Genomic DNA, 11,526 nt, shown 5'->3' with positions numbered 1-11,526 from the left:
TCATTCAAAACAAAAGGAACACTAAGACAGGTCACTGTTTGCCTCAAAGGACTCACACAAAGTGGAGTTTGCTCGAAAGTAGTCACCAGAGGAGATGTTGAACTGTCAGAAGCTAATGCAGATGGTCACTTGGCAGTCACCTTCAAAGTGACTGTCACCTGAAGCAAAAGAGCTCAGTCCTATTCTTGCAAATGAACTGTAGTACTTCTTTTGGCCACGAGGATAAACATCCCTCATTCTCTCAGCCATTTTCTTTCAACATCATCTGGGGTTTATAGCACATTCCACGTTTTGTATAAAGGAGGAACTCAGGGAACACAAATGCCCAAATCTCTTTATTGGCTCAATATTTGGGAGCAATCAAGTGAGTCCAGGACATTCCAGCCTGGATAACACACAGTACATTTGTATATTTGTCTTACAGTTTATTCAAAAACAACAAGACTGACAAAAGATTAAAAAAAGGGTGACGTAAAGGTAACATGACTCTTGCTTCAATTATACAAATGAAATCAATTTATTCATCTAAAAATACACTGTGTTCACTTCCTGGATCATGGGCACCATGCCCAGAGACCCTTCCTCATATGGTACTGGGCACCAGACTTAAGCACACAGCAGTGCAGTGTCCTCAGCAATGTCATAAAACACAGCACAAGTTACGTCAGGCTTTCTTCTAAAAGTTAAAAAAAAAAGAGAGAAAAAAAAGAACTTAATTAGATTTGAGGATCCTATTTATTATGGATGTTTTAAAAATGTAAGGGAAAGAAATATTTCTGCTTTCCTCTGACCACAGCTGGAGCTCCAGAACGAAAGAGATTAAGGGGATCCAAGTATCCCCGTTTGTAAGGTAGGAGCTCCCCAGGACCCAGGTGCCTGGGGAGTGGCCCTAGAACGGTTTCCGTTCAGTTGGATGGTGTGGGCAGTCGTGGAGAATGTAGGGAGGATGCGAGGTGAGAGGCAGAAGGACCTGAGCGAAGGCTGTGCTGTGCTGTGCGGTGCTCTGCTGTGAGTGCTCAGTGAGCCCACACAGCCCCAGCCCCAAAGAAACCAAACCCGAACACTCTCCCCTCCAGGCTCCATGCTGTTAAGGCAAGGTCGTTTCTCACCTCCAGGTGGCCCCTCTAAATGGAAAGTCACCTGCTTCAGAGGAAGTTTGACAGCATCTTCATGGCGTGAGTCAGGGAGAAAGATAGGGAGAAGTCGAAGTCCCTTCTTGTATTATTTCCTTGAGCACTAAAACGATGTGCTTTGGGGCGGTGTGTCAGGTCTCTCTTAAAAGAACCAAATACTAAAAATAGGAGCTGGGCCTGATAGCATATGCCAGTATTCCTGGTTCTCATGAGGTGAGGGGTGGATTATCTCAGGCTCAAGACCAGCCTGGGCTACATAATGGGTACCCTGCCAGCTGAGGTTGCATATTAACCCTTATAAACAGGCAAACAACAATAAATAAATAAAAAACAAAAAAATGAACAAAACAAAACAAACAACAAAACAAATAAAATGCTGACTTCAGCTGGTAGCCTAACCATGAGCCCTTTAAAGCAATGATCTCGTCATTTGTAGAAACCAAATACAAGCCTGCCACGCCACAGATTCCTACCTGGGTGAGCCACAAGTGTTGTTTCTGGGACATTCCACCTGGAAATGCAGCAGTGCCTGGCGTCTGTGGGAAGAGCAAACAAAGCCACAGACCTGGCCGTTACTACCAAAAACCTTGTGAGCGGAAATGAAGGGGACCATAGCAGTTAGAAAGACCCAAGATTCAGAGATCCAGCGTGCCCTAAGTGTCATTAGCAGTGAACTGTAGTGTGCTTTACGATAAGGGTCCGTCATGGAGACCAAACCAAAGCCTCCCACACAAGACCAAGAAAATAAAATGCTTCTGTTTGAAATATTAATGTTTTCGAGTTTGCCAGTGTTTTCTTTTGAATGTTTTCTTTCGACATTTCCCCAAATAATGCATTTCTTTCATATATAACAAAGAGTGCCTGGAATGGTTCTTCGTAGTCCCCTCCAGGTGGGAGGTTTATGTGAAACAGAAGCAGTGACAGAGTCACAGGTGAGTGAGCCTAGCAACCTGGATTTGCTAGTATTTGCATGGGGAGAGTCCTGTTTGTAACTCAAAATGTCTTTGCCTTCGCTGTAAGCAATGGCCACAACATCTTCCTTTAAAGCCTTGTGGATATGCTGTTTTGCTTTTTATTTCCTGCCCACCCGACTCTTTTCTTTGAATCAATGTCAGTCGTCCCTGTGGTATGTCCGGTACACTCTGGGGGCAGGATGGCTCATGCCTTTAACCTAGAACTCAGGAGGCAGAAGCAGGTGGTTTTTCTGTGAGTTCTATGCTAGCCTTGTCTACATAGAGAGTTCAAAGCCAGTCAAGGCTACATAGTAAAGCTGTCTCAAAACCAAAACAGAACATGGACAAGAAAAAGGAAAAGTTCCACATCAGGTTTTGATGATAGAACTGCTTTTATTATTAATCATGAGCAGCACCACCTAACCTGCAAATCAGATGGAGCTTCCTTCCGTTCTAGAGACTGAACCCAGGACCACGTACGCAGTAGGCAAGTGCCACACCCCTGAGCTACGTTCCCAAACTTCGTGATACCTTTCGATATTATTATTATTAAATTTCTCCCTTTAATTGTAAGTAATGAAGTACATAGCACCGCTTCCTATGAGTCAATAATTAAATCGATCTATTCAGCAATAAAACTAAGATGCAGGGATGACATTTAAATTCTGTAATGAGTTGCCATTGTCACAGGTGCAAACCCAAAGCAACTGCCAAATTGCAAGCACGCGATACCTTTTTGAAGAGCAGATATCTGGTAGTATATTCAGTGCAATGCTTCTGCCTTTGCCAAACACCTCCTGGTCCAGTTTACTGGGTAAATAGTCTGGAGATCAAAGACATGCTTTTCAAAAATGTTAGCTAAAATGGAAAACTTAATTCTTGTATTAGTATTATAGCCCAAATTTTTTTTTTACATATTCTATAGCAGGAGATTTAAAATGATGGACGTAAAATCTAAATTAAAGACCTGATTACCCTTGACACTTCTGAGTGAAAGCTGACCATGAAAGAATTACCCACGTGAGGAGCAGCAGTCAAACAGAGAACAGGAGGGACAGGCATGTTGGGTGCTTGGGTTGACTGTGGGAGCCACTGCTTGGGAGATCTTTAAAAGAACAGCTGCATGGCATAGCCCCTCAGCCATCTACTCAGGAAGCGAAAGGAGGAAGCACACATTCACTGTTTCTGGTTTCCAGCTGGTCAAGGATAACCTCAAGAGTGATACTTTATCTTTGGTTGTACTTGCAGATGCACAGATGCCAAACGGACTTTCACAGATGGTCCATGATGCAGCACCAGAGGCTCCTACCAGTGGGAATGAGAGGTTCTAAGCCTGGGCTTGAGTGAGATGCTCCCAGACCAGCGGATGTGAAATGGTTTGAAGGGAAGTAGAACTGGTTTTTAAGTAACACGTGGCGTTAGGAGATTCAAAGCATCATCTGAGATTTGCTTGATAACAGAATGTTTTATTATTAAGATTTCTGTAGTGTAAACTTAAGGACATAAGCAAATTCAAGTCTAATTCAAACTCATTCAATTAAAAGGAAATTGTGTTTCAGGGAAAATGACAGGTCTAGCCACAGGGAAGGCCGTGGATACAGTACAACACAGAGCTCTGAGATAAGACATCTTGAATTGTAACTCTAGCCTGCCATGTAGGGTCTGTAACATGTTAGGAGAATTACTAAAGCATTCAGCACTTCAATTTCCTGTTCTGTAAATCTCATAAAATCACAATAGACTCATAAATTTGCCATGTCACTAAATGAATTACACGCAGAAGGTACATTGACAAGTTCCTGGCTCAGTCACCAGCCGCGCTGTCCTCACCTGCACTGTCCAGCAAGCTCAGCATTCAGGAGAGCAGGGAGCACCTCAGGATTCTCGTTTTTGGTAGGGAACTTCATGTGAAAATGGCAGGTTTACAGGAAACCCAAGGGTGAACAAGTCAGTTTGGCTGGAACATCCCTGGCGAGGGCACTAATGGACCCCATAAGAGCTGTGTGCATGTCTGCAGCAGTTACCATGGTGACCGGTTCTCCAAGGGCCAAATCTGAATTAAGGACATGATTACCCTACGAGTCCATCCATGGCTGGGAGAGATGGAAGTGAGCATAGATAGGGTCAACACACCCTAACCACAAAGGGCATGCTTCTTCAGGTCGTGGAAGAGTGTAAGGAGTAGTGAGTTCACAGGCTGGCAAAGCAGAGAGTACTTCCTAGCAACAGAGCTGAAGGTTCATTTTGTTTATTCCTAGATGTCAACGTGGAAGTCTGTAACACTACCAGCTCCTTGGCAGAACTCACCAAAAGAAAATATATCTTGTATCTCTTTCAGGTCCCTGAAACAGACACACATCAATGCTCTGCTAACTGTACCATTGAAAACCTCAATGATTATGGCATACGAGGATGACTGAAATAATTCCAGCTGAGAGAATATCATAGAATAGAAAATATCTCAGCCTGCATCATACAGTTTGTGGTGATATTTTGGAATGAACTTTTAAAGAGTTATTATCAACTTTAAAATTCTTTTCTTCTTTCAATGCAATCATAATATATGTCCATTACTTTAAAAACTATAAAACACAAAGCCTTCTTTCTTTATTCCACTTACACAATCACTGGCAATGATTGGGTGCAAATGGACAAGGCAGTATTTTACTTATTAATTGAAATTGTGTTTTGTATCATACCTAGCAGAGTACATCTGTTTGTGAGTGTTAGACTGCAAGTTAAGTTATCACTCTGTTTATTGATACACTAAAGCAGTTTTAGTGCAGATTAATTTAAGCTTTCACACAGCGATATCAGTCTGAACAAGATGTCTTTGATGCCCTACTCACTCAATTTGTGGTCTGTCCTAGTATGAGATGGAATTTATGATAACATTCATCATGACAAAGAACTTTATCAATTTTAAAATTATAGACTCAGTATTTACTTTTTTATTTTATTTTTTTAATATTTAAGACAGGATTTCTCTGTGTAGCTCTGGCTGTCCTGGAACTCACTCTGTAGATTAGAATGGCCTTGAACTCAAATAAATTTGCTTGCCTCTGCCTCCTCAGTGCTAGGATGAAAGGTGTGCGCCACTACCACCTGGCTTTACCATTTTTCTTACTCTCTTCTTTTAAATACCTGGAGCAACTATAGATACATTTTTATTATTGGGAGGTTTCACAGTGTATTTTCTATTGCAAATTTAGCTATTTACCAAAATGAGTCACGCAGTTTGCTAGAATATAGAATGATGTTTACAAACAGGATGTATTGAATAATAATTAACTGTTGCTGATTGTATTTTAATTTTCTTTTTATTCATATTTCTTTTACAAATATCCACAAAAATATTGGATAAACATGATGGATCCATAATGTCCTCAGGAAGATATATAAAAAACACTTGGAAATGATAATAATGAAATAATGATATGAATGATAAATAATGATAATAGTATTAATTGTGGTGTTATTAATTAATTATTACTAACATAGTTAATAATCATTATTTCACTATTTATCATATATATCATTATATAACAATGATATGCCATTATATATTATGATATCATAATGATAGAAATGATAAATAATAAAATAATGAGATAAATGATTATAATTCCCTCTGTGCGTTGGTGGTGGGTTTGGAAATAAAAAGATAAGAAAAAAAAAACTCTACTTAAAGAACCCAGAAAAATTATGAATCAAGTTTGAGAGGAAAATAAAATACATTTAGATGTATAATTTCTCCCAAAAAAAGTATTCTCAGACACCATTTTAAAAGAGTAAGTGGGAGCCAGTGAGAAGCTTAGCAGGCACCTGCCACTAAGCCTGATGACCAGGAGGTGGAAGAACGTATTTTACCAAGACAGAAAACAAAACAAACTCAACAAAATCATTAAATAACGAGACACAGGGGACATGAGCCTTATCACAGAAGAGAGTCCCGGGGTCACTGCTTAGGGGAATTCCTAGAGTCACAGTCCTGCAAGGGCACCATGGATCCACTGGTCCTGGCTGGGATGGAAGGCCACAGTCTCCAGAAGCCACCCTCCAGGAAATCTGTGTTTCCTTAGGCTGTTCAGCTTGTTAGCATGAGGTTGTTCGGACATTCCCTTGTTTGCCTTTCAAGAACGGAGTGCTATTACCTCTCCCCTCCCTGCAGTGGGTAGTTTGCTCCTCTCCCATCAGCGCATCTAAAGAATAATCAATCTAACCTAGTTCAAAGAACCAGATTCTGGTTTGCTTATCTTGTCTGCTCTCTTTTCAGTTCTCTCCTTTGTTGGTTGGTTTCACTCTGGCTTTTGTTGATTCCATTTCTTCTGATTAATCTGCCTTTCTATTGCTCTCCTATTTCTACTCTGTTAAGGTGGAATCTGATTTGAGCTTTCTTTGAACATGTACACTTAGCTAATTCCCATACCATCTCTATATTTGCAGGCAGCATACCACACATCTGAAAACGTTTCCTTCCCATTTTCATTCAGTTTACATTTTCTAAATTCCATCTTGATTTCTCTGATCAGGGGATTATTTATACACACGTCATTTAAATTATAAGCCTCTGACTGTTTTCTAGATATTTTTTTTCTGTTATGGATTGTGACTAGAAACTCACCCTTTTAAGCTTATTGAGGCTTATGTGGAAGCCAGAAGATGATCCATTTTGATAAGTGCTCCATGTATACACTGACAAATGAATGCATTCTGGTGTTGGGGTTGCTTTCCATAGATGGGAGTTAGGTCAGGTTGGTTGACAGAATTATTCAACCTTTCTGTATCATTACTGATTTGTTGTCTGCCTGTTAAATCAGTTCTTGAGGAAAGAATGTTTGTTAATGGCCGATTGTAATTGTGTGCTTTTTCTATTACTCTCCATTTTGTCATGTGTTGACACTGTTATTACGTACATACATTTAAGAACCCATATTTTGACATATCGATCCCTTCAGCAGTATAAAAGGAAACTCACTTTTTTTTTTTTTTGGTCATGTTCCTTGTTTTGAAAAATAGTTTAATGAAACATGATAATTCCAATGTTCTTTCTTTTACAGCAGCCTGAATGTCTAAGACATTATCATGCTCATTTTTGTTATTACTTATACACACACCTCACTTTAGTGACATATGAACAACAAATATACAGAAAACTAGGAATTTACAGAAGATAAAAATATATCAGCATGGAGGTCCCTCCTACACACACACACACACACACACACACATACATATATACTTTTTTTTCCGAGGACCATCATATACCAATACCAGAATGGGGACCACAAGCTTAGATATTAGCATCTAGGTGCCTCCTCTGGATAGATAGACAAGAAGAGCAGGATTTCTAAAATGAAGAATTGTTGAAGATTTCCTTTGTTTTCATCTGTCTTTTGTTGGACCAAACCTAACATGTCCACATCACCCAGCATCTTTTTTTTCATGTTTATTCTTTTTTCTTTTTATTAATTACAATTTATTCATTTTTTATGCCCCCTGTACCTCCCTCCCTTCTCCCCTCCCAATCTCACCCTCCCTCTCCCCCCCCCCCGTGTCCTTCCCCCAGTCCACTGAAAAGGGAGGTCTTCCTCCCCTTCCCTCTGATCCTAGTCTATCAGGTCTCAACAGAAGTGGCTGCATTGTCTTCTTCTGTGGCCTGGTAAGGCTGTTCCCCCCTCCGGGGAAGGTGATCAAAGAGCAAGCTAATCAGTTCATGTCAGAGACAGTCCCTGTCCCCATTACTATGGAGGCCACTTGGGACACTGAACTGCCATAGGCTACCTCCGTGCAGGGGTTCTAGGCCATCTCCATGAGTGGTCCTTGGCTAGAGTATCAGTTTCAGAAAAGACCCCTGTGTCCAGATTTTTAGGATCTGTCGCTGTCCTTGTAGAGCTCCTGTCCTCTTCAGGTCTTACTATCTCCCACTTCTTTATTAAGATTCCCTGTACTCTGCCCAAAGTTTAGCTATAAGTCTCAACATCTACCTCAATACCCAGCAGGGTAGAGCCTTTCAGAGGCCCTCTGTAGTAAGCTCCTGTCCTGTTCCCTGTTTTCTCCCTCCTCAGGTGTCCATCCTCTTTGCCTTTCTGAATGGGGATTGGGCATCTTAGCCAGAGTCCTCCTTCCTGATTAGCTTCCTTAGCTGTATATATTTTAGTAGGTTTATCCTATATTATATGTCTAGTATCCACTTATGAGTGAGTATATAGCCTGTGTGTCTTTCTGCTTCTGGGATACCTCACTCAGGATCATCTTTTCCAGTTCCTACCATTTACCTGCAAATTTAATGATCTCCTTTTCTTTTTTTTTATCGCTGAGTAATATTCCACTGTGTAGATGTACCACAATTTCTGTATCCATTCCTCCATTTAGGGACATCTGGGCTATTTCCAACTTCTGGCTATTACAAATATTACAAATAAAGCTGCTACAAACATGGTTCATCAGATGTCCTTGTTGTATACTTGAGCGTCTTTTGGATATATGCCTAGCAGTGGTATAGCTGAATCTTGAGGAAGCGCTATTCCTAACTGGATAAGAAAGTGCCAGATTGATTTCCAGAGTGGTTGTAAAAGTTTACATTCCCACCAGCAGTGGAGGAGGGTTCCCCTTTCTCCACAACCTCTCCAGCATGTGTTGTCACTTGAGTTATTCATCTTAGCCATTCTGATGGGTGTAAAGTGAAAACTCAGGGTAGTTTTGATTTGCATTTCCCTGATGACTAAGGATGTTGAACATTTCTTTAAGTGTTTCTCTGCCATTCAATATTCCTCTATTGAGAATTCTCTGTTTAGCTCTCTACCCCATTTTTTATTTGGATTACTTGATTTGTAGCTGTTTGACTTCTTGAGTTATTTATGTATATTGGCTATTAGCCCTGTGTCAGATAGAGGGTTGGTGAAGATTCTTTCCCAATCTGTAGGCAGTCATTTTGTTTTGATGATGGTGTCCTTTGCTTTACAGAAGCTTTTCAGTTTCATGAGGTCCCATTTATTGATTGTTGCTCTTAGAGCCTGTGCTGTTGGTGTTCTGTTCAGGAAGTTGTCTCCTGTGCCAATGAATTTAAGGCTCTTCCCCACTTTTTCTTCTAATGCAATTCCCATTAAATTAACAACACAATTCTTTATAGACCTTGAAAGAAAAATTCTCAACTTCATATGGAATAACAAGAAACCTAAAACAATTGCTAAAACAATCCTCTACAATGAAAGATCTTCTGGAGGTATCTCCATCCCTGATATCAAGCTGTACTATAGTGCAACAGTAATACAAACTGCATCATACTGGCATAGAAACAGAATGGTGGATCAATGGAACTGAATAAAAGACCCAGAAATAAACCCACACACTTATGAACACCTGATTTTTGACAAAGAGGCCAAAACCATACAATGGAAAAAAGATAGCATCTTTAACAAATGGTGCTGGTCTAACTTGATGTCTACATGTAGAAAAATGCAAATAGATCCATACTTCTCACCCTGCACAAAACTAAAGTCCGAGTGCATCAAAGATCTCAACATAAAACCAGACACCCAGCATCTTTTAATTCAACTTAAGGAAGGATACAAAGTCATTGTGAGGACCTGCAATGGGACAAAATTTACATGTGTCCTCAGCTTTGTTTGGGATAAAACTGATAAAGCTTCGTGATGGGATTAGTCTTAAATGGGCACAAAAAGATAAGAATGACAGAGACTGAAAGAGAAAACAAAGTGGGAAGAAACAAGAATGAAGGGTTAGGGAAGTACCTGTTCTTTGGTGTCAAGAGAACATGGGATGTAAGAGAAGGATTCATGGGACAGTGGTCAGAAGCTATAGCACAGGAAGGCTGAACTGAGGCACAAACAAGAGTAAGGAGCTTGGAGTCTGTGTCACAGGACAGTGCTGGGGAATCTATGCCAACAAAACCAGTCTTTAGTTTGCTCAGAGAGAATCTGGCATTGGTTGCAGGTATCCAGGAAGAACAAAAAAAAAAACAAACAAACAAACAAACAAAAAAAAAACAAACAAAAAAACCCCAATGTTTCCAACGCTAGAAGAATGTTGCTTAGAGACTCTGAGAGACCTTTGGGGAAATGAGACTACCAGGTGAGACCAATGTGACTTGGGATTCAGACCAAGAACTAAAGTAGCAGAAGGGGCAAGAGAGCCACAGAAATGTGGAAAAATAAACAGTATGGCACAGAAGGAATGGGAACAAACAAGCAGAGAGAGAGAGTACTCAAACTTCCCTAATTCCTGCTGTGGGAAGTACTATTCACTAGAGAACAGGTTATCAATACTGATACCTTGAGAGTGGAGTCACCCTTTGTTCAGGGCCCTTCATGTCTTAGGAGCTGACAGAGCAAAGGTCTGAAAACTTCATCTTGAGGGCCCGTCTCATCTTGGGGCTCCTTAGTATCAGGATGGTGGAATGGAGAGAGATGCCTGTGTAGGTTATTATTTCCCAGGCCCAGCGCCAGGAATTGTGGACAGTTACAGCTTGGGTAGCTTCCATCACCAAGAACAGAACATATGACGTATAGAAGATGAGGAAGAAGGCAAGAGACTTCAGAGCCATGGTGTGAGCCTGGGTCCTGTGATCATGATCATGAGGCCTCGGTTTGTGGTACCTCATCTGTTTCACATGCCAGTACAGTGAGAACATAAGTAAGATAATGGATAGAAGAAACAGGAAGAATGGAATGACCCACATCAGCATTGAGTGACAGCGAAAATAATACTGATGGAATGCCATTGCTCTATAAGCAAGTGTGCAGTTTTTGTCAGCCATCATCTGAGAGGTGATTATCTTCCCAGTGACTGAGGAGATGGCTGACAGCCCACCAATGATCAAGGATCCCAGAAGTAACCTGGGCACTGACCGAGAAATTCTCCACTTCATCCAGAAGAAGATGGGGTGGGAGAATGATGAGATCTTTACACAGTAGAAGACGGCAAGCCAGGTGGTAATCCAGAAATTGACAGTGTTGCTGAAGTCCCAGAGGATATGAAAATACTTATTCTGGGTACAAACCTTAAAGGGGTCCAGGAAGTTGTTTAGGATGGATAGTCCATGCAGACAGAACCTAGAGGAAGCGAGGCAGGCCAAGATCATCTCACCTGCAGGAAATGCCTGGCTTTGTACCCATTCCCTGATCAACACTGTGGCCATGAAGCCATTTTGCAGCAATGCAGCTAGAGACTGCACACAAAAGATGACCATGAAGATGAACGTAGCTGAGAAAGACATCGTCACTGGATAGAATTTGCTTCAACCGACTCGACTCCAACCCCCAAGTCCCGGGGCACATCCGCAGAGAAAGTGGTAGATTCTGCCAAATCAACTTGCTGAAAGCTCTTCCTGGATTCATGCAAAAGCCTTGCCAGCAGTGAGGCCCCTGTTTAGCAGGAGCTGAGATGTGAATAACTGCTGTCCCCTCTGGCATGGAAAT

The 11,526-nt window shown here is 41.1% G+C and overlaps 1 protein-coding gene across 1 annotated transcript; it reads right to left on the bottom strand.

The window, feature by feature from the left end:
* Window positions 1-10,421: 10,421 nt before the first annotated feature.
* Window positions 10,422-11,324, bottom strand: LOC110544011 (taste receptor type 2 member 134-like). Its single transcript, XM_021630164.2, has one exon. It carries the CDS (start codon window positions 11,322-11,324, stop codon window positions 10,422-10,424), a length of 903 nt encoding a protein of 300 aa, XP_021485839.2.
* Between the last annotated feature and the right edge of the window lie 202 nt (window positions 11,325-11,526).

This window comes from Meriones unguiculatus, chromosome 8, assembly GCF_030254825.1.
Source record: "Meriones unguiculatus strain TT.TT164.6M chromosome 8, Bangor_MerUng_6.1, whole genome shotgun sequence".
Taxonomy (NCBI): Eukaryota; Metazoa; Chordata; class Mammalia; order Rodentia; family Muridae; genus Meriones; species Meriones unguiculatus.
The sequence above is the reverse complement of the archived record's forward strand: the minus strand, read 5'-3'. Positions and strand labels throughout refer to the sequence as shown.